This window comes from Dermacentor variabilis, chromosome 9 (assembly GCF_050947875.1).
Source record: "Dermacentor variabilis isolate Ectoservices chromosome 9, ASM5094787v1, whole genome shotgun sequence".
Classification (NCBI taxonomy): Eukaryota; Metazoa; Arthropoda; class Arachnida; order Ixodida; family Ixodidae; genus Dermacentor; species Dermacentor variabilis.
In genome coordinates, this window is record NC_134576.1 from 77,581,835 (window position 1) to 77,604,953 (window position 23,119).

The 23,119-nt window shown below is 47.5% G+C and overlaps 1 protein-coding gene across 10 annotated transcripts in view; it reads left to right on the forward strand.

Annotated features, from left to right (window-relative positions):
• The window catches only part of LOC142557006 (uncharacterized), a 304,338-nt gene that overhangs the window by 190,893 nt on the left and 90,326 nt on the right, over positions 1-23,119 (forward strand). For 9 of the 10 annotated variants that reach the window (XM_075668534.1, XM_075668535.1, XM_075668536.1 and 6 more), the window contains 2 exons: positions 4,488-4,625; positions 21,737-21,817. In XM_075668534.1, coding sequence (XP_075524649.1) covers positions 4,488-4,625; positions 21,737-21,817 — 219 coding nt within the window. The remainder of the gene's footprint in view (positions 1-4,487; positions 4,626-21,736; positions 21,818-23,119) is intronic. The other variant, XM_075668538.1, reaches the window with a different exon arrangement.

Consider the following 23,119-nt stretch of genomic DNA (forward strand, 5'->3'; position numbering starts at 1 on the left):
AGCAAATTGGAAACTACTTTAGTCGGTATAGGAGCAATCTATTAGCATCCCCTAACGCATCGATAGAATACTTAGGGGCCATCAAACACTAAGGACTACAGAAGGCGTGAAACCAGTGGTTATTAATTGCCGGGGTTTTAACTTGCGCGGGGTTGACTGGAACTCAATTAAAGAGAACGAGCTGGCTGCGAAGTGCTGCTCAACGTTGCTTCCGCTAACGATTTAACACAGGTGGTACAGAAAAGCACTCGAAATCCGGGAACAGTGCAGTCCATATTGGAATACGAACAGTTTAAAAGTATCAGGTAGCAGTTGAAGATGGCATATCAGACCATCAACTTGTATTTGTACAAATCAAAACCAAGGTTCCCGCAACAAATGTTAAAGAATACACTGGGCACGCCACCAGTTTTGCTAAAGCTGACGGCACGACCATCATTAATTATTTGTCATTTCATCTTGAAAGTCTGAGCTCTCACGATGACGTCAATTCGTTGTGGGCAAGATTCAAAACCATTATCTTTCACTCATTCGTACCATTATGAAAAAAAAAGAAGTAAGCGTAATTCATGGATAACGCGAGAGTGTTCGTCTGAAGGAAAAAGCTTAGGCGAGCAAAAAAGAAATTTTACGAGGACACACTTATGAACTTCATCTTCACTTATGGCATCACTTGTCGCAAACCACTTAAAGCCAATACAGCATTGTTAACGATAAAATCATAACCGACTATTCGGAAATTGTCTTACCATAATAAGTTCTTCCGCTCTGTCTGCTCCAACTACAGTAACATCATTTTCACACGTGTCAGATATGCCAGAAGTACCAGTTAGCTATGAACGAATGCTATCGCTACTGATAAACAATAAAGAACAAAAATCTGTGTTAGTAAGATCTTGATGAGGGCTAGTTGGTTCACATTTAGAACTGAGGTTAAACAGTGCGTATAAAACAAGGTATTTGTTTTCTTGTGTCCTTGTTTGATTCGCGCTGTTTAACCTCAGTTCTAAAACACCTGTGGGTCAGGATGGAATTCCAGGTGACTTTTTGCGAATATGCGCTTAATGGGCTTCTCGATACTTGGAAATCATTTTTAATGCATTATTGCAACAAGAACGGCTCCCAGACGACTGGCTCGTTGGTAAAGTTACCCCGATACATAAAATCGATACGAAAGCACTGCATTCGAACCAACCTCACTCCAGGCGAAAACTGTCAACTGTCAGGCAGCTGGTTGAAAGCATTCACTTTTCAAAACGAGTAGATAGCGAAAAAAAGGTTGATGCGATACGGCTTGATTTCTCAAAAGCTTTCGAGGGTGCTTCATAACAAATTATGAACTTGACGGACAGTTTAAAATTATCAAGTAACAGTTGAACACGGCATATCAGACCATCAACTTGTATTTGTACAAATCAAAAGCAAGGTTCCCGCAACAAATGTTACAAGAATGCAGAGCGTACGTCCCCAGTTTTGTTAAAGCTGACGACACGAGCATAATTAACTATTTGTCGTTTCATCTAGAAAGTCTGAGTTCTGACGATGACGTCCATGCGTTGTGGGAAAGATTCAAAACCGTTATCTTCCACTTTGCACACTCATCTGTACCATTAGGAAAAAGAAAGTGCGTAATTCCTAGATAACGCGAGAGATTGTTCGTCTGACGCAAAAAGCTGAAACAAGCAAAAAAGTATTACGAGGACACACTCATGAACTTCATTTTCAGTTAAGGAATCGCTTGTCGCAGACCACTCAAAGCCAATACAGCATTGTTAACGATAAAATCATAACCGACTATTCGGAAATTGTCTTACCATAATAAGTTCTTCCGCTCTGTCTGCTCCAACTACAGTAACATCATTTTCAGACGTGTCAGATATGCCAGAAGTAGGAGTTAGCTATGAGGGAATACTGCCGCTACTGATAAACATTAAAGAACAAATATCTGTGGGTGCGGATGGAATTCCAGATGCCTTATTGCGAATATACACTAAATGGCTTTTCGAAACCTGGGAATTATCTTTAACGCATTATTGCAACAAGAACGGCTCCCAGATGACTGGCTCGTTGCAAAAGTTATCCCGATACGTAACATCTATATGAATGTACTACATTCGAACCAACATCGCTTCCGGCGAAAACTGTCAACTGTCAGGCAGCTCGTTGAAACCATCCATGACTTTTAAAAAGCAATAGATAAAGAAAAACATATTCATGCAATACACCTCGCTTTCCCAAAAGCTTCCGATAGGGTGCCTCATAACGACTTATGAAATGGAAACAGCTTGGAATAAATAACATTATAGCGGATTGGATCAGCTCATATCTGTGAAGTTGGACGGAGTTACGTGGGCATAAATGGCTACCAATCCGATCGCTCATTTGTAAATTCAGACGTCCCTCAAGGGTCTGTCTTTGGAACGATAATTTTTCTAGTTTACGTTAACGATATTTGTTCGGATGATAATAAGAACTTTACTGTACGATTGCTCGGCGATATCTGTATAAATTATCGAGAAATAAGACCACTATGGAGGCACTGGCATAATTGAAGAATGGTGCGAAACTTGGAAGACAAAAGTAAATAAAGAAACAGTAGTTTACGCGTTACAAACAAGGTTAAGCACGTCCTAAATTTCCACTGTACTAGCTACCGTTTAGACATGTAAATATTTAAGAGTAACAATATCTGAACACGTCAACTGGACTCAACATATCACTAATATTTGATTTACGATTGAAATAAAGCTATGGTTCCTACGTAGCGAATTATAGCTGGCTCCAGCCTCCGTAAAGTTAACAGTGCATTTACAAATAGTATGGCCTACAGTGCAATATGCGAGCATCCCATGGGACTCTTACCAAAAACGATTCATAAAATATAGCAGGTGTCAAGAAGGGCGGCCAGATTTATTCTCTCAAAGCACTCCCGTACTGATTCTGTGATAGAGATGCTGCCAGAACTAAATTTACCTTCCTTCCCATCTTGGAACGCCGTCACATAGCAATGCTAGAATTCATGTTTTTGCTTTTTTCTAAATAAATTGAACTTTGATGCAGGGCAGTACCTAATCCCGCGACAACAAGTACGGCGCCTCCGAATTGACCACCGCACAGAGTTTCTAGTCGCTCAATATCTTGTGAACACATATGCATGGTCTGTTTTCCCTAGAAGCATAAAAGACGAATAATTATCCGGATGCTATATAAGATTCTCAAACAGCAGAACATTTTGAAACCAGCGTTACAAAATATTTCCTAAGTGAGTCCTCATGATCTAACATATCTCGTGTAAGTTGTAGCATGTGGTATTCTAATGTATAATTTTGTGATGTATGTGACTTAACATATATCACGTTACATCACACGATTGCTAAGTATCATGTAAGTTGTACAATGTCGTATCCTGATGCATTTTCGGCTACACTTTGCTGCTTTGTTTGAAATGACGGTTGTTATGTCAGATTTTTTTATTGTAGTTATGTATAATGATACGCCGTGATTACAAATTTTGTGTATGAGCTATACAATGCAACTATGTAAGAAATGATGGGCTTGGTGCCAGATTTGTACCCCGCCCCTGTAACGGCCCAATTGGCCAACAGTACTTGAAAAGAAATAAGACAACTTTACAACTTCGACTAGCGAGTGTACACGTGACGCCATTGCCCGGGCTGATTAGGCGCGACCCATAGCCCTTAGTAGGCTTGCTGCTTGCCATGACAATCGGAAGCGCCTTCACGACCAGCGACACCACGACGGATGTTTCGTTACGGGTGACATCAGGCTACTTTCGCCCGCCTCAGGACATGTGGGCCTTTCTGAAGAGCTCCTTCTGGGATACACGGATCCATACCGCGACGTTCGACAAGTGGCTGACGTCACCCATCAGTCCAACTAAATCTTACGTACTGTTGCCCAGGAACGTTGTCCACGTTGCGAGACTGAATCGTTACCACTCTTCCTCCGCTATTTGTCTTTGGTGGCGCCAGGCCGGCGCTTCTGCGACCGGGAGTCATGCTACGTTCTACTAGAAACGATAACTATGACCCGTGGATTTAGTGGGACGTACCCATAGGTGGTCACTGCTGATCTTATGACGACGACGTGCCTGGCTTGATGTTAGCTGGTTTCCACGTTGGCCAGTGCTTGTTATTCTTGTAAATACCGCCTGAAAATAGTTTTGCTACATTTCTTTCCCGAGACAACATAAAACATCAAAAGAAGTAAACTTTTGGGTGCGTTTTCCATTGCTCTGGATTATATTCTTTCGTAAGGCAGGTGTCACTAAATGTATTCATGAATTATAAAGCGAGGGGCTATTGCAGGTCACAGTATTCACACACCACTATTGTAGCATATGCACAAAGCGTTATGAAGAGAACACCATATGCGCAGTGGGCCTACTCGCCCAAAAGTGTCTATCTGTAATATCCATGGGTTTCATTGTAAAAATACTGTCGACATATTTTTCTTTTCTTTTGCAGGCATATGTACACGCCGTCAAAACCAAAACCACCCTGGCCGTCGCGCTCTCAGTGACAGCAGCAGTATGGAGTAAAGAAAATCAAGGCAATGTGGGAGGCAAGTGCGCCGTCTGGCAAGACTCCACACCTCTGTTCATGGTAAGAGTTTCAACATTGTATTATAGCATCGAAATCGGCGATATCAGCAATAACATAAACTGAAGTGCGATGACTGAAAAAGCACCAGAGTTTTTTATTGATGACATTTCATCAGTTTACCACGAATTGGGATGTTATAATTGACAAGACCTTGATTAGCATGCACAGAGTTGAAGGATATATAGAAGTATCCCGCAAAATGAAAAGAACAAAAATCGTCGAAAACGAAGCAGAAGACGTGATTACGCATGTTGAATTTCTATTGAAGCAGTGGCTAGTAAACCTATTTAGTAAGCTTTATATAATCAATTCACTACCTAATTACTCTATTGTTCAGCTATTAAATTGGGTAGCCGAACAACAAGCCGCGATGAATGTTGGGGCGCAGGAAATAACGACAGCTACAAGACAACAAATACACTGTAAAATACAATATACAATAAAATAGTAAACATCCAAGCAATGGAGCAAACTTAAAATCAACGAGCATACAGCAAAAGAGTGCAGCAAAAAAAGAAATCAAAGAGAAAATGTGAATTTCCGAACAGAGAGGAGGTATGTTTTGAAAGATATCAAGATGAGGAAAATTACTATTTTACAGACTTCGCGTTCTGTGGAGAGGGAAGAGTGTATTGTTAGAGGCAGAAACGTGGAAGGGCGTGTGCTGTCTGCAACAAGTAGTTAAAAAAAGCAAAAAGAAATATGGCATATATTGTTGTGGTAGGGAGCAGAGAAATTGTCCAATATTTTCCATCGAACCATGATAAAAGAGGGGAGGGGTAGTTTAAAATATCTAGATTTTCTTTACTATCCACACGATGCCAAACAACCATTTCGTTTCTGCGTTTTGTTGCCGAAAATGGCTGGGCATGTTCATCCTGAAAGATGGTACCTTATATCGGCGTAGCGTGTGCCCTAACGGCTCTCACCTCCTCCTCACTATACCATCACACCTACGCTTCACAGTTCTTCGTGAACTTAACGACGGCCCAATGGCTGGCCACCCTTGGTGTGACTTGCAAATATTACCGCGTACGCGGTCGCTTCTATTGTTTGCCTGGCCTAACCCGCTCAGGGCGGCACCATGTCAGCGCCTGAGGGTGGCAGGAATTATATGCGAACATCACTTATGGCAGTGCAAGGTGCCTGCACGGTGCTCAGTGGACAAGTACTTTGAAAACATATCTGTTAATTTCCACAGTGAAATAGTGCTGAAAGATCTCTTTTGCTGCCCCGCAACGTAAAAATTTTCTCTTTGTTTTGATATTGGGTACTAGCTATTCCCAGTGTTTTCTACAAATAATCCTCTGTTCTGTCGCTCTTTTGTGGGGTGGTGCGAAAAGATATTTTTGAAATCGAAACAAATAGTGGCAGAAGCCAATCGAATCGAATAATGGCTACTTTTCGAATATTCATTAACAAGTAGCTGCTACATTTAAAAAGAATGCTTCTAACCCAGTGCTCATAGTACGTTATCAAACGTTCTTTATTAAAAACAGAAATATGGCATTAGGTACAAACAATACAATACAAGCATCTCGGCACTAAAAGCCCAAATAAACCTACCCTCTCTAGCCTCACGCCGTAGAATAGCCCGTCTTAATCTTTTTCATAAATTCTTTCATTCCTTGCCTTTTGACAACCCGTACATAAAAAGAGCACATCGCATTGCCCGCACCAGTCACTCTAATACAGTATATCCCCCACAAGCCCATACCGTTACTTTTCAGCAATCATTTTTTCTGCGCACAACACGAGACTGGAATGGCCTGCCCGCCGAAGTTGCCACTATCATCGACCCACTTGCATTCAAGCGACTCATCGGAAATATCTCTTTGTAATTTGTAGTATCTCTTTGTCACTAACTCCCCACTCCCTCATGTAATGTCTCAACAGAGACCTTTGAGGAAATGAATAAATAAAGTAGTTCATTAATATGCACAAGTCTCTTCACAGCGTGTGAGGAATTGCTGTACAGCCCGTCCATTGTGACTACGCAAGCGAGGTACGCAGCCATGAGAACATAACTTCCACAGTTGAGTCACGTTTTATGTCTACACTAAACCAGCGGTAGCGAAAATTTACTGCATTTTTGCTCCAATATAATTTTTACGTTGGCGCAGTCGACATTTTTATTATTCGAGAAGTATTGGAAAAGTATTAGGATTTAGAAATGGTGACTATTCTACTCGAAGAACGAATTGAATAAGCCACTACTTGATTGGTTATTCAAAAGTTTTGAAGATTCGCACACCCAACCTTTACGCGGCTCACTGCTTGCTGCTGCCTCTGCGTGCGCCTCAAGGGGGCGAGCGGAAAACTAATGAATCCAGTTTCCTACGCCCTGCCACTCACGTATTCATTGTGAGTTACTTATTACCCCTTCTGGGAATCTGCTCGAGCTGACATGGCGTCAGTTGAACGCTAAACGTTCGAAAACTGCCCCACATGGAGGCTCCTTATCCCGGCTCCCTAAATCTAAGCCCTGTGACGTACTTGTTTCGCGAAAAACGCGCGTATATTCTTTATAGAAATTATTTTCCGTGCCTCAGCTGGACCACAAAGTTGCCGGAACGGGTCGTGCCTTGCATATGTATATTGTGACTGTGTTACTTTCCAGAGCTGCCGCTTTTCTGCCTTCCTTGCGGGCCGCGTCTCGATTGTGCCCCCCGACACCCTATTGAACTTGCCCTCTTCCCCGCTACAATGGCGGCACACGCAGTAGTGCTGCACAGCGACCGTTATCTCACTCCTTCCCTCGTGTCAACGGAAACGTAGTTATCCTCCCCCGTTCCATTTATTTACTTTTATTGTAATGAGGTCCGCAGGCTCGACTTCTTAAGCTCCCACGTTGGCACTGACAGGCCAAGCTTTGCAGCGACATCATGGGCCCTCTGGACGGCCCTTTGTTGGTCCTGAAGCAATGGGCTTTAAATCCTTTTCTCCCACTGTGTCTATTCTTCAACGAGGTTGGGGAGAGTCGCGGGACACTCCGCAACCATATGTCTGATTCCAATGAACCCATTACAATCGTTACAGTCCGTGGTGTACGGTGTGGGATATGTGCCTGTTTGCAATGAGCGCAGTGAGATTGCCTGAGCCCAGTTCAATTTCCTGCGTCCTAAATAGTAGTGTTTGGTAATGTCAGTGTATGTTATTAAATGATCGCTAGATTCCCTGGCTTTATGGTGAACGGCTCGGTTGTGACTATCACGGTTAGCAAGTCCTCGTGCCAAGTCATGAGCAACATCATTGAGGTTTACCCGAGTCTCGTCCACTTTCCCGTGTGCAAAGGAAACCATCGGATTTCGGTTCTCATAATGCCAATGTTTTCAGAAACATTGGGATTGACTCCAGCTACGTATCCGCTATCAAAACACTTTATAGCAGATTTCGAATCACTATAAATGCTGGCCTGCTTATTGCTCCTGATGGCTAGAGCAATTGCCGCTTGTTAGCTTGTTAGTGATAGCGTCTTGGACCTTCACTTGATAATTTGAGACAATGGTCGTATATGCTTCTTTACTTTTCAGCCAGGCGGCATCAACTATAGCTGCCAGTTGGTTCTGCTGCTCTATTTCATTCAAGAGTGCTTTAGCTCTTGCCTTTCTCCTTTCGACATTATATTCTGGATGCATGTTTCTGGCGAGAGGGTTGGTTCCGATCTTGTTCCTAACGTCACTCCTTATTTCTACTTCAGCCTCTATTGGGCTCCTTGATGTATTCAGTTGTGCACCTATTGCCTGTAATATGTTCCTGCCAGCTCGTGATTTTGTCAATCTTTCGTGTTGCGCGAGCTGTTGGGCCTCCGCGATTTCTTCCATTGTGTTGTGCACCCCTAGACTCATGGGTTCGTTGGTTGCGGCGTTACTGGGTATCCCTAGGGCTACTTTAACGAGCTTCTTGAGCATCACATTAAGTTTCTTCAGTTCTGCCTGCTTCCATTTGAATAATCCAGCCACATAAGTGAAGCGACAGAGAGTAAAGGCGTGTATTAGCCTCAAAGCGCTGTCTTCGCCTAAGCCTCTGCGCCTATTGGTAATTCTCCTTAGTAACCTAATCACTTCATCTGTTTTATTCGAGATATATTGTATTGTTCCATAGTTAGCATTGTTTCCGTCTATGTGTTACCCAAGAACCTTGATTTTTGCAACTAGCCTGATTGTGAATCCTTCATGAGTGTATAAGCACACTCTTGGCTCATCTTCCGGAATCCAACCTCTTGGTTTACGACCATTTCTGCGTTGCTTAGTGACCAAGAGTTCTGATTTGGCTGCCGAGCATTTCAACGCCATGTCTTTTCCTGCGTCCTGCGTTCCTAGCAACCCTCGCCATACCTTTTACTTTGTTAGCCCAGGTGGTTCCTGGCGCCTTCTTCTCGCCTGGTATTAAGTCCCTTTGTACGAAGCGAACCTGCGCTTCCTTTGGCTTGGAGCGCCTTCTCTCCCTGGACAGTGAAGGATGCCTGCGTCTGGTGCGACTCCTGTAGCGTGAGTGCTCCCTGTCCTCGGGGCGATAGTTGAGCGCCAGCTGTTGCGCCTCCGACTGCGCTCTTGTTGACGACCGAGTCCTGTTGCGCTCTCTTTGTTTCTTTGTTTACAAAACTTCTCGCCGGTAGGGTGATCGCCTTCCCAAAATTTACACTTCGGTACACACACATGTTCATCTTCTGGGTTGCGAGTTCCACAACGCCTGCACTGAACAAAGTCATGTGTTGGACACACATCAGAGCGGTGCCCGACCCTTCCGCAGGTGAAGCCGACGTCGAATTGCTTCCTTTAAAGGTAGCATTTCACTAGCGTGGATCCGCACCTGACAAAATTGGGCACTTTGAGTCCAGCGAAAAGTAGCCTCCATTTTTTGTATAACCGATCCCGACGCCTTGATACGGTTGGCAGCCAGCGCAAGCAGGTTGAAGTCATGCACGATGTTTCTTATCATAGCTTGCGAGTCTCTGATGTCCACTCTTCGGACGACGCCTTTGCATGTGGCATGTGGTGCCGCTTCGTATGCATTTGCCTCGTATTCCGCTTCCATAATCCTGAAAGACTTGATTCTAACGTACTTCGCAGCATGTTCGGGCTTAGGTGTGCTGACTGCGATGATATTTCAGTAAGTTTTGGCAGACATCTTCACGGGCCTCCTCTTCCGTTAGGCCGGACGCCTCGATGACTGCGGAACCAATCGTGGTGGTGCTCACGTTGTTCAAGTTAAGCCCTTCTCGAGGTCGTATAATTATCTTTCTGTGCTCCTCAAGTAGTCGAGGCATCCTCGATGCTTTTATAATCCGATTCTTAACCATTTCACCGATGGCGGTTCCCTTGACGCCATGCTCTCGCTGATTACGTGGCAATATGCTCTCCTCGTCCGCAGCCTTTGTGCTAGCTTGTGATCTTCGGCCAGCCATTACTTGCCAGCCGAAGTCGTCTTGAGTATTGTTTCCTTAATTTCCAGCAAAATCTTCATCTTCCATGCTTGTATCAGCCACGCCTGCGGCCAGGTGGGCTTACTAGGCCAAACAAAGGCCCTACTCCTCACTAAGCTTAGCTCTGCTAAGCTCAACTCTGCGTGTAAGTGCAGAAAAAGTTCCGGAAAATTGTGAAAATACAAGCCCCACCTCGAATCTTGGTGTCAGTAGATTCGCAGTAGCTTCGCGGATCCAGTGGTACGCTTCTTTTTGCTGTACTCTCGAAATTGGCGAGCGGAGCTTGGAAAAAGAAACGGAGCCGATGCTTCCACGTCTGCACTCTCCTTCCTCCTGTGTTGCTCTTATTTTCATTTTTTCACTGACCTGCATGCCCTTCGGGACGATGCGTCCAAGCTACGTCACGTAGCCTTTTATCCGACAGGAGTAGCGAAGACTTGGCTTTTCAACCATGAGGTTGATTTCACGAACTGGGGCGCTTTCAAACAGCAGCTACGCCAAATCTTCGGCACACCGGCTGTTCGTTCCGCCCTCGCAAAAAAAGACGCTCGACACTAGCAAGCAACAACTCGGGGAATCTTATACGTCGTAGATCGAGGACGTGCTTGCTCTTTGTCGACGCGTGAACACGGCCATGAGCGAATCCCACAGGGTTAGCCATATCCTCAAAGGCATCGGAGCTATTGCTTTCAATGCTTTAGCCATCAAGCACCCCGCTACCGTCGCTGATATCGTCAGTATTTGCCAGCGCCTTGACGAACTCGAATCAGTATGGTTGCAGCCAGACACCACTGCAAACACTACAGCCGACGACCCTACGTTACGAGCAACGATACGCGCAATAATTCGAGAAGAGCTACAGTATCTTAGCCGCAGAGCCTATGCCTTCTCATGCCTCGGCTACCAACCTGCGAGACGTTATGAACGAGGATTTGGCGTCCATGGCTGGTTCAGCGTACACGGTCCTTCTAACACCTAGGGCACCACCAACGTACGCACAAGTAGCCGCAGTTACTCCAGTCATCGTTCCACCGATGCCTCGAAAACCAACACCGGCCCACATGGGTTTCATGACTACCAGCGCACCTGCGCAAACCAGCTATCCGCAGTGGCGTCCTCCTCGTCCCATCTGCTACTACTTCGGCTATCGTGGCCACATAGCACGCTTTTGCCGCAAGCGCCAGCAAGACGAGCGTCGCGGATATGACGTATACGAACGGGATGACTTTTCGCCCGCAGCTACTTTCCAACGTCTAGAGAACTTCCACGACCAAAGCCGTCCTTATGTTCCCCCGCGCGGCCGCTCTCCATCGCCTACTGTAGCATCCGAGACGGCTCAGACATACCATCCTCCGAGTCGCCGCTCGCCGTCACCCCTTCGCCGCTCTACGTCCCCACTGAGACCTGCTTCTCAATTCGCCGAGCGTCGTCCGGAAAACTGAATTGTGCAGCTTTTGGAGGAAAAGCTGCATCGAACGACAGGACAGAAATTCTTCCATCGCGTCGGTGCAATATGATATTGGTTGTAGTAGAAGGTGTACAAGTAGAAGATTTGATGGACACTGGTCCTAGTGTTTCAGTTATTCACAGTGAATTGTGTTCGCGACTTCGGAAAGTTACGACTCCCTATGATGGACCTTCGCTACTCGCTGCTCAAGCGGCAGCCATTCGACCTATCACCATGTGCAGTTCGTGTGCCCAACAGCTCATGTTGGGATGAGATTTTTTTCTACGGCCTCAGCGTCCATTTGCTTCGGGCAACGCGTTCTCCACATGACCGACACGACCTATTCACTTGTGCAGATGACTCACCACTTCACTTGCTTGCTGCAGAAGATACCACGCTACCTCCTCGCCATCAAAGCATCGTTACCATCACGTCTGACGTCATTGACTGCGGCGACGTGCTCGTATTACCATCTGCACGCTGTGTCGCAAGAGGGATAGCCTTTGCATCAGGACTGGTTCGGTTTGATCATGGCTCTGCACTTCTCTACGCTACAAACCCGACATCTGAAAAGATTCTCATCCCTCAAGGCACTACATTGGCTTGCGCCCTTCAGTCGGAGTCTATATCTGTTGTTGCCTTTAAACCAGCTTCCTCTGAAGTTCCTTGTACGGGACGAGCCGCATCTCCTTCAGCTCTTGCAGCTACCATCAGTTCCGACCTGACCCCTTCGCAGTCACAACAATTGCTTACTTTGCTCCAAAAACATGAAGCTTCGTTTGACGCGCATTCAGCTACGTTGGGAAAGACTTCGATTACGACGCATCGGATAGAGACAGATGGTACATCCATCGTGCGCCGTAGCCCATATCGGGTATCGCTAGCCGAGATGAAAGTCATTGATGAGAACGTCACCGACATGCTCCAATGGAACATAACATGCCCCTCTGCTAGCCCTTGGTCTTCCCCCATTCTTTTGCTTCGGAAGAAAAGACGGCTCTGTTTGATTTTACATCTACTACCGAGCACTTAACAAGATCACACGCAAGGATGTATACCCTATGCCGCGAATAGACGATTCCTTCGATTCCCTACAGGGTGCCGCGTACTCCTCCAGCATCGATCTGTGTTCCGGCTATTAGCAGATACCTATGCATGAGGACGATAAAGAGAAAACAGCGTTATCAACACCAGATGGGCTCTACAAGTTTAATGTCATGCCATTCGGCTTCTGCAATGCGCCCGCAACGTTCGAGCGCATGATTGACACCGTTCTTCGTGGTGTGAAGTGGAAGACTTGCTTGTGCTATCTTGACGATATTGTTGTTTTCTCGTCAACCTTATCTCAGCACCTGCAACGTCTGGATGAAGTTCTCACGTGCCTTGCCACTGCTGGACTGCAGCTAAACACCAACAAGAAATGCCATTTTGCGAGCAAGACGATCAAGGTACTAGGTCACATTGCGAGCAAAGATGGCATTCGTCCTGATCCTGACAGGGTTTTGGCAGTTCGGCACTTCCTCCGTCCCGAAAAGACCAAAGATTTACGTCACCGATTCATACGAGGCTTACCTTACCGTCACCGATTCATACCTCTGCACAAATTACTGGGTTCTAATGTTCCCTTTGTACTACGCCATTTTGATGAAGCTGCTCCTACTGCTCTGCATACGGATGCTAGTGGTCTGGCATTGGTGGCATTCTGCTACAGCGAGAAGACACTTTAGGTGAGAGGGTCGCCCCATGCGCAAGTCGTGTTCTGACAAACGCCGAAAAGAATTACACCATCACGGAGCAGAAATGCCTAGCTATCATTTGGTTTCGACCTTATCTTCACGGCCGCCATTTTACGATCGTTACAGACCATCATGCATTATGCTGGCTTTTAACGCTGAAGAATTAGTCTGGACGACTTGGTCGGTGGATTCTTCGTCTGCAAGAATACGACTTTACTATTACCTACAAGTGCGGAAAAAACACCAAGATGCAGACGTGCTTTCTCATTCTCCGCTTCCTACGACACCATGCAATGGACCTCCAACTGCCATCCGTGACAAGCTTTCGCACGATCCCTCTTCACATGCTTTCTTGTTCGCCACTGTCGACGAGATGCCTCCACACAACAAACTGCCATCCGTGACAAGCTTTCGCACGATCCCTCTTCACATGCTTTCTTGTTCGCCACTGTCGACGAGATGCCTCCACACAACAAATTATTCCACTGTCATTAACTTGCCGACTCTTACTGTCGGCGCATCATAGACCACCTTCAAGGAGCTTCGCGCCCGTCTAACGCGCGCCTTTCGACAGCTGACGCAATTTAAGATTGACAACCGCGTCCTGTACCGTCATGTCTATCACCCTGACGGTCAACGCTAGGTGGCTGTCCTGCCACGCTCTCTACGTGCTTTATGTCCTGCAGGCTCCTCACGACGACATGACTGCTGGTCACTTTGGTTTTCAGAAAACCTATGACCGCTTCAAAGGTTGCTTCTACTGGCCTGGATTGTCCGCCAGTGTAGAGAGGTGTGTTGCTTCCTGCGCCCAATGTCAGCGTCGAAAGCTCCCTACATCAGCTCCAACCGGACAATTGCAACCGGCTCCTTGTTCGTCACAGCCACTTAAAGTGGTTGGCATTTACCTGTATGGTCCTCTTCGTGTGACTCTCACCGGCTCCGCCGGCTCCTCACGTCCCCTTCGACTACTGCGCCACTTTAATCCCACTGTGCGTACTGAGATGCGGTGTCGTACTGAGAGCGGTGTCGCACTTCGGGCAATTCTCGCTCAACGTAAAATGCCACTTTGACGAGAATGATGTCGCATATGCCAGCCGTACTCTAACGAAGGCATAATTCAGCTCTCTGAAGAAAAAAGAATGTTTGGCGATTGTTCAGGCAATAAGCAAATTTCGTATTTCCCTTTATGGTCTTCATTTTGACGTTGCCACTGACCACCATGCCTTTTGCTGGTTGTCGTCTTTGAACGACCCCACTGGCCACTTAAATCGAAGGGCTTTCCGCCTTCAAAAGTATGACATCGGTGTCATTTATCGCTCTGGACACAAATATTCGGAGGCAGACACCCAATCCCAATCTATGCTGCCTCCTGATCCTTTTTACTCACTAATTTCCACCTGCGATTTCTCAGCTCTTGACTTCAATGACATGCCGGTCGAGCAGTGTAAAGATCCCCCAGCTGAGTATCTCACGCACCATTCCTCGTCAAGCACAACACATTGCACCTGCGAAGAGGTATTGTATCGACGGCATGACCTCACCGACGACCGTCGATGGCTCCTCCTTATTTCCCGTCATCTGCGCTCAGATCTGCGCAGCTTTTCACAAAGGCCCCTACTGCGGCCACTCTGGTGTCTTCACAACATACTCTCGTATTCGTTTCAAATACTACCGGCGAGGCATGTACTGATTCAACAGTACGTCCATTCATGCGCTACGTGTCAACGCCGCAAGACTCCTCCTCAGAGTTCTGCTATTCCCCTGCAACCTTCACCCTGCCTTGCCAAGACTTTCCGGCCGTGTTGAAACAAGAGTGCCACCTTCCGGGCACTCTTACTGGATACCGGTGGATCATTGTTGCCACATCACACGATACGCAGAAACATCTGCACTGCCGGCTTCCACCGTGAAAGACGTCGCTTGCTTCCTTTTTCGCCACCTGATTCTGACGTGGTGCAAAACGTGAATTACTTAGTGACCATGTTTCCAATGCTTTATTTACAATTCTATAGAGGCCCTGCTAAAGGCAGGTAACATCGTTCGCCGCTCCGCTTCCGCATACCATCCTCAATCTAACTGTATGATGGAACGTTTCAATCGTATGCTGGGTAACATGCTAGCGATGTATGCATCGTGCGATCACTCTAATTGAGACCGGGTGCTTCCTTTTATCACTCAAACTTAGAACTCGGCCCCACAAAATGCCACCGGCTTCTGTCCTTCCTTTCTTATCTATGGTCGATAACGTTCCTGCTTCATAGACACCATTCTCCTTTACCGTTCCCACGCTTCTGAAGTGACACCTCTTTCAGAAGCTGCTGCTTATGCTCAAGAATGTCGCCAGGTCGTTCGCTCGTTCAACAGCCACAATCAGTGGCGCCAAAAGTCTCGCCATGATGCATCCGCCCCCCAGTGCCCACTATTCCCCCGGAACGTTTGTTTGGCTTCGCGACCCGGCCACTCTTCCAGGACAATCCACTAAGTTTCTCTCAAACTACCATGCCACCTACCACATAATGGCTCAAGCAACACCCGTGAACTATGTCATTGAGCAGCTCAAGTCATCTTCTGTTTACCGTTGCCGAGGGTGCAAAATAGTTCTTGTAGCCTGGCTTAAACCATGCCCCGGTCCAACGATGCTGTTTTCCCTAGGTTGCCAGGATGGTTCCTTTCTATGCGGGGCGTGATTTTACTGGAGATTATCGGCGCTGGCACGGTGAAGTGTGGAAGAGGAAGAGTGTGAACTACTAGTGCGCGCTCGATTCCAGCTGATTGTCTAACTGAGGCTGGCCGTCTTACTGGTCTTCTGTCAGGCTTCTTGCGGAGTTTACTTAAAAGAACATGCCGTGACAATATATACGACATTGACACGTGTACTTGTTTGTCTTTATCGGGGGACACGTTTCACCTCCTAACAAATGTTATCGCACAGCGTAGGACACGCCTCCATGTATCGGAAGTTTCTGGAATGTTATCGATGCTTCCATCCGCTGTCTGTGGCCGAGCCTTGTGTAATCTGATTGCGTGTGTACGCGACGCGAATAATGTAGAACTTTGTGGAAGGCACGCGGATCCCAGCAATTACTCTGGAACATTCGACGACTGATGTTTAATAGGCGACGCGCTTGACCCGCTGATCAGATTTTCGACAAACGCCGACCGTATTCGCCGCTATCGTTGTGATATAAGTGTAGCCTGTTTTTGTGGGCACAGGTTCGCCAAATAAAAGTTAGTTTTGTCTTTCACAGTATTGCTACTGTGTTCTTCAACGTCACCACCACGTCACAATATGATGGGTGAGGAAGCATCTCATTCCTCATCCATCGGAGTCACATCCAGGAAGTCGTCACGGAAGAAAACCTGCAATAATTTTCGTAGAAGTGGCCCAAAAGCATACTATGTCCTAAATTTTGTGCCAGCCATTCACCAAATGCGTAGCCGGTCGCCCGGCGTTCAGGGAGGTGCCTAATACCGCTGTCATCATCATCGAAGACCTCCTACGAGCAAGATGCGCAACAAAGACCTGCAATGCACGTGGTATCTCGTTGAGCTTCACTCATTCGAGAAGACCGAAGAGCACAACTGCAACGACGATTGATATCTTAGGGCAGAGCGGCTGTTTACTGTACATGATCTCCAGCCGTATGTTGTAAGCTGATACTGGATAATGGTTAGCCAGACCTGCAACCCTGGTGCAACACTCAGCGCCACACGCCATATAATGCTGGTTGTGCATTCGGCTGGCTCACCAGCGGCGTTACATGGACTCGATACCCCATGCTAAGTAGCGTAATCGCAAGCAGCATTGGAAACTGTGGCCGAGTAAGGCCGGCAATATATGCATATATATATATATATATATAAGAACGGCGATTGAAGGCGACGAAGTAAAAGATCTCGCGCCATCTGGAGAACCGTCCTTTTTGTCTGACATTTTCATGTCTGGCTGCTGATACTGCTGCTTACTCTTGCCTTAGCGCGTGACAAACTGGTGGAGGAGCGGGGTACTCTAATCTATGCACCAAACCGCTTCGGGCAGCAGGAGCTCCAGCTCCGTACTGGTGGTTACGCCTGTACACCACCCCAGCAGAAGGATACGTGGACAAACGCCTGAGTTTGGAATCTTCCCAGAGAAAATGGCAGCTCCGACCACCCCAGCCAGTATGGAAGGCACAACGCCGATTCATTGTACGCTACTCAATCCGCGAACGCCGAATCCCTTCCACGGCGCCGTACATGAGGGAAGATTGGCTAGTGCACTATGAACCTGTTGCCACGTTCAATAAGTGCGATGACGCAGACAAACTGAAAAACGTATATTTCAGCCTTAACGATGGCGCACGTGTTTGGTATGAGAACCGTGCAGATGCCCTAACTTCATGGGCAGAATTCGAACGCCGGATTCTTGAGACGTATGCGAGCCCTGACCGCCGAGAGCAAGCTGAGCGTGATCTCCAGTCCCGTATACAAATCCCGAATGATTGTGTCGCAACGTTTGTCGAGGACATGACTCGTCTCTTTCGACGAGCCGACCCCAGCATGTCGGAAGAAAAGAAGGTGCGGTACCTGATGCGCGGAGTGAAAGAGCAGCTGTTCGGCGGTCTCATGCGCAGTCCTCCCAAGACTGTGTCAGAATTTTTTTCGGAAGCCATCACCATGGAGCACACTCAGACACCATCATACGAACGTCAAGTGGACACTGCCTCACCTACGGACTTCTTCTGAGCTTTCGGGGGTCACGTCGATTTCTTTCGAGAGCTCATTCGTTCCGTGATCTGCGAAAAACTCCAGAAACTGTCGGCACCTTCACAGCTCCTTGTCCAGCGTTCTCAGTGACGAAGTCCGGCATGCGCTAAGAGAACCACCCTTCAACACAGAAGCTCGACCGCTAAAAAATGCCAGCCCCCGTATGTCATATTCGCAAGTCTTCAGGCAACCTGCCTCACCTCCCTCCCCGCTTCGTGCCGCGTGCCCGGCCATGCCAGAGCCCTTCCAAGCTTCTTCGTATTACCAGGACCACCGACAGGCACCAAGGAAATCAGACGTGTGGCGGGCACCTGATCGCCGTCCCCTTGGCTTTCACTGTGGCGAAGCTGGGCATGTCTACCGACAGTGCTCCCATCGCGAGCTTGGACTACGCGTATTCTCAGCGAACTCGCCGCGACCTAGGTACGGCCAGCGTCCTCCTGAAATTGAAGAAAACGTTGCCCAGCAGTGCGGATCTCCATCAGCTCGACACCAGTCACGCTTCCCTTCGCCGCGGCGGTTTTCTCGGACTCGCCGTACGTATTCAAGCGTGGTGCAGGTTCGGTCGTCCAGCCCACGACGGGAAAACTGACCACAGCCACGTTTTGAAGCGAGACCGCTCAGTCTGGACGTGCTCAAGGACCCCTACTGAGGCGTACGCGGACCGACGATACATCGACGACGACAGCACCTGCTGATTACGGAAGAATTTCTTTGGACATTCCTGTACCGCTCCACTGTCGTGAATTGACTGACTTAGTGGACACTGGAGCGGATTATTATATAATCAGCGAAAAACTGGCTTCTCTTCTGAAGAAAGTTACCACGCCTTGGAATCAAACGCCAGTTCGTACAGCTGGCGGGCACATCGTCACACCACTCGGCATGTGCACGGCACGAATACAGATTCGCGGCTCTACGTTTGTTGCCAGTTTCAGCATTGTCCCTCAGTGTTTTCGAGACTAATCAACGGCATGAGCTATCATCAACATTCGACAACGCCTCGTCACTTTCTCGACAAAGAGCGCCACAGCGACGACCAACACCATCCACCCTCGAGCATGTCTTCGTGTCATCGATGACGCTGTCACGTTACCACCGCGTGCAAGTGTCGTGGTTCAAGTGGCATGTGACAGGCTCGTACGCGGTGAAGCGCTCGCAGAAAGCAATCGCTCTCTCCTGCTTTCTCATGGTGTTTGCGTAGCAAGAAGCCTTGACGATTTCCACGATGGCCACTGTGAGGTTCTTGTCACCAACTTCAGCTACGAACACCGGCACGTTTTCCCCGGTACTGTCATCGCCTACGCCGACCCGATCGCAGTGCCGAGGCAATTGGCACTGCTGAAGCCCGCCTACGCAACGTCGACATTAGTCCAACGCTTCCTGAAGAGAACAAACACCCCTGCGCGAGCGGTTGCTTGAGTTCCACTCTTGCTTTGCACGGTCGTCGAAGATACGTCAAACATCGATTACGAAACACCGTATCATCACCTATGACGACGTGCTCACCATACGGCAACAGCCTTATCGTGTTTCCCCTACCAAACGGCATGCGATTCAAACGCAGGTGAAGAAAATGCTTCAAGACGGCGTAATCCAGCCTTCATGCAGTCCCTGGTCATCGCCAGTCGTTCTTGTTTAAAAGAAAGCTGGCACGCTTCGATATTGTATTGACTACCGGAAGCTAAACGACGTCACAAAGAAAGACGTGTACCCGTTGCCTCGTGTCGACGATTCTCTGGACAGGCTGAGGCACGCGAAGTATTTCTCCTCTATCGATCTGAAAAGTGGGTACTGGCAAATTGAAGTAGATGAGCGTGACCGCGCGAAAACTGCTTTCGTGACTCCGGACGGCCTTTACGAAATTAGAGTATTCCCTCTCGGCCTCTGTTCCGCTCTAGCCACATTCCAGCGAATGATGGATACGGTTCTCGTTGACCTAAAATGTGAAAGCTGCCTCGTCTATCTCGATGATGTCGTTGTCTTTTCGGAAACTTTCGGCGAGCAACTTCGACGCCTTCGGAATGTACTCGAAGCCATTCGATCGGCTGACCTTACACTCAAGCCAGAGAAATACCATTTCGGTTAGGAGGAACTGAAGTTCCTTGGTCACGTCGTAAACGCGGCAGGTGTTCGGCCCGATCCGGAGAAGACTGCTGCCGTAGCAGCTTTTCCCGCTCCAACCGATAAGAAAAGTGACCGACGATTTTTGGGCTTGTGTGCATATTATCGACGCTTAATTGAAAATTTTTCGAAGATTGCAGATCCGCTATTTCGCCTTACGCGTGACGACACGCCATTCCTCTGGACTGAAGAAAAACAGACCGCCTTTGCGGAGCCACAACGTCGATTGTCGTTGTAGCTCCGCAAAGGCGGTCTGTCGTGGAAGGCTAATATGATGTCACGAAGGGCTTGAGGTACTACTAGAAGATGTGGTTTGTCGCCAGCACCTGTGTTTCTTTTGTACAAGTGCCCCCTCGTAGGCAAAATGACGACAACCGTCACGAAATAGGGCGTGGAATGGACGCCATTCCGCCTCGTTTATGGTCGAGATGACCAAGCTATGCTAGACGCCATGATTCCATATGAAACTACCGACCAGCTCGACCAGTTAGCTCCTGACGTCGAGGAGTACATTCAGCGCGCCGAGAAAGCGCGTCAGCTGGCCCGTGTGCACATAAGACAGCAGCAGTGTACAGATGCAATAAAGTACAATCTCCACCATCGACAAGTTACCTATGAGCCCGGTGACCAAGTTTGGGTTTGGACACCCAATAGACGGCGAGGTCTCAGCGAGAAACTCCTGAGCAAGTACTTCGGACCATACACAATACTAAGGCGTGTAAGCGACGTGAACTACGAAGCGATTGCAGACGTAGACCTGCCATCGCCCAACCGCCGTTTACCACGCGCAGACAGTACATGTCGTCCGCCTCAAGCCGTTTTTTACACGGTGAAGTGTACTAGTGAAAGAACCTGTTTTTTTTGCTGTCGTCGCGTTGTCTTCCAGATAATTGCGAAGCGTTTTTTTTTGTGCCCGACCTGAGAACACATTTTTCCGTGTGCATTTCTGTATGTGTGCTAGCGCGTTTCCTTTCTTTTTTTGTCTTACCTAATTTGTTTAGTTCCCGTGTACGTTTTGTGTTTAAGCATGGAGTCGATGCTCCATAGGGAGGGGGAATAATGCCACCTGGTGTTTTGTGGTGTTTTGAGCCAGTGTTTCGTGCCCAGCAACAACGGCGATTAAAGACGACGAAGTCACAGATCTCGCGCCAGCTGGAGAACCGTCCTTCTTGTGGCTGACATTTTCGTTTATATATATATATATATATATATATATATATATAATCAGCAGCCAGACACGAAAATGTCAGACACAAGAAGGACGGTTCAACAGCTGGCGCGAGATCTTTGACTTCATCGTCTTTAATCGCCGTTCTTGCTGGGCATGCAACGCTGGCTCATAACATCAGGTGGCATTGTTCCCTCTCCCAATGGAGCATCGACTATATATATTGTCACGTGCTAAGGCAAGAGTAAGCAGCAGTATCAGCCTGGCGCACCGTCATTCGTCATCACTGACCGAGGGTCGGCATTTACGGCGAAGCTTCTGTACCAAGTACAAGTACAGCACATTTGTACTTGTACTTGTTATAGCTCTTGGTACAGAACACTGGAAGTGTCCCTTAAAAGTAAATGTACAGTTGACAGTGTTGGATATCGTCTGTATTTCACAAATTGTTCGGGTTTGTTGCAGCGTTGCCTCGAAATCGAACCGTTCGACGGATGCAGAAAGAGTGGCTTTAAGCTTGTTGAAAATGAAACGCTCGCCGAAGTGGTAAGAATTATCTATTTATTTCAGTGTTTATTTTCTGCTCTGATAGTGAAGGTGCAACAAAGCAACAAAAATAGCTTCCTATATACCGTTACAGCTATAATTTCAATCAAGGCTGTTGACATACATGCACGATGCGCCGCCGTTCCTGCGGCATGTCATTCACACACATATCCATTCACCGCCCCGACAATGTGACGGTCACGTTCGGCCCAGTAAAGAAAAAGAAGTTGCAGAACTATTCTACTCTGTAACCGGGGATGACCAACGGAGTTGTATATATGGCGACAAATATGCTGACAATATGTTGATTAAATATGAGGCGCACCACAATAATATCTGATACTCATTGTTTTCTTTTATTCTTCTGCTGTTTTATTTTTTAAATTTAATATTTGGTCACTAAGGTGGCTATCGCTTTGATTGCTACGACATACGGCCAGTGGCTTAGTGGTGCACTGGAAAGGCTCTTGGCCAATGCGCGACCTATACACGACCGATGACGTGTTGTGGGCACGCCACGAACCACTTTCCACCTGGCCGAGACACGTCCTTGTTGAAATCACCCACAATTACGATGCAAGTGGAGTCAGTAGGGGTGATCCAACCAAAGGTGCGTACGCTTGGCGTTGGCGGCACGATCTTTGTCCGTAATACGTGCCGCTCGGTGTCGCCGCGCAAATTACCGCTTCTGTCCCGAGGCTGTCCTTCGCAGGTGCGTTGTTCTTCAGCAGTCCTCACCGCACGCGACATGCCCATTGCACGAGTGAAAGTGAACTCGAATTAGCTTACGTGGTTTGCCTGTAGAACCCATGGCGTGTCTATGCTGGATTTACTCTTTCTATTACGATATTTTTTATCCCGATACGTTCTGACACTTCTCGCGATTAAACGCAGCTTGGGCCCACCCGGTGATAGGGTTTTGCTTCATGCTGTAGGTCTGGGCTGGCCGCCATGTTTTTCGCCTAGGCACACAAGCAGCCAGAACCTAGCGCATAATGGCTTCGCTGCAAAAATGCATGACAATTGCGGAAAGCACAATCCTATATCATTAAAATCTACCGGCCAGACACGCGGGCTATTAGCAATTATAGGTCACATTCATGGCACTTCACAGCGTCATTGTTGGTGCTCATGCACGTTCCAGAGCGCATGCCATCTGATTAAACAGTCAGCAGGAACACCTTCACCTACACCTACAAGCGCGCATCACTTAATCACATCCGGAGGTGTCACATTGCTTAGAGGCTGAAAAAAATGTTAGTGCTGAATGCATGACCTAAGAAGCTTCCTGAAGAAACGCAA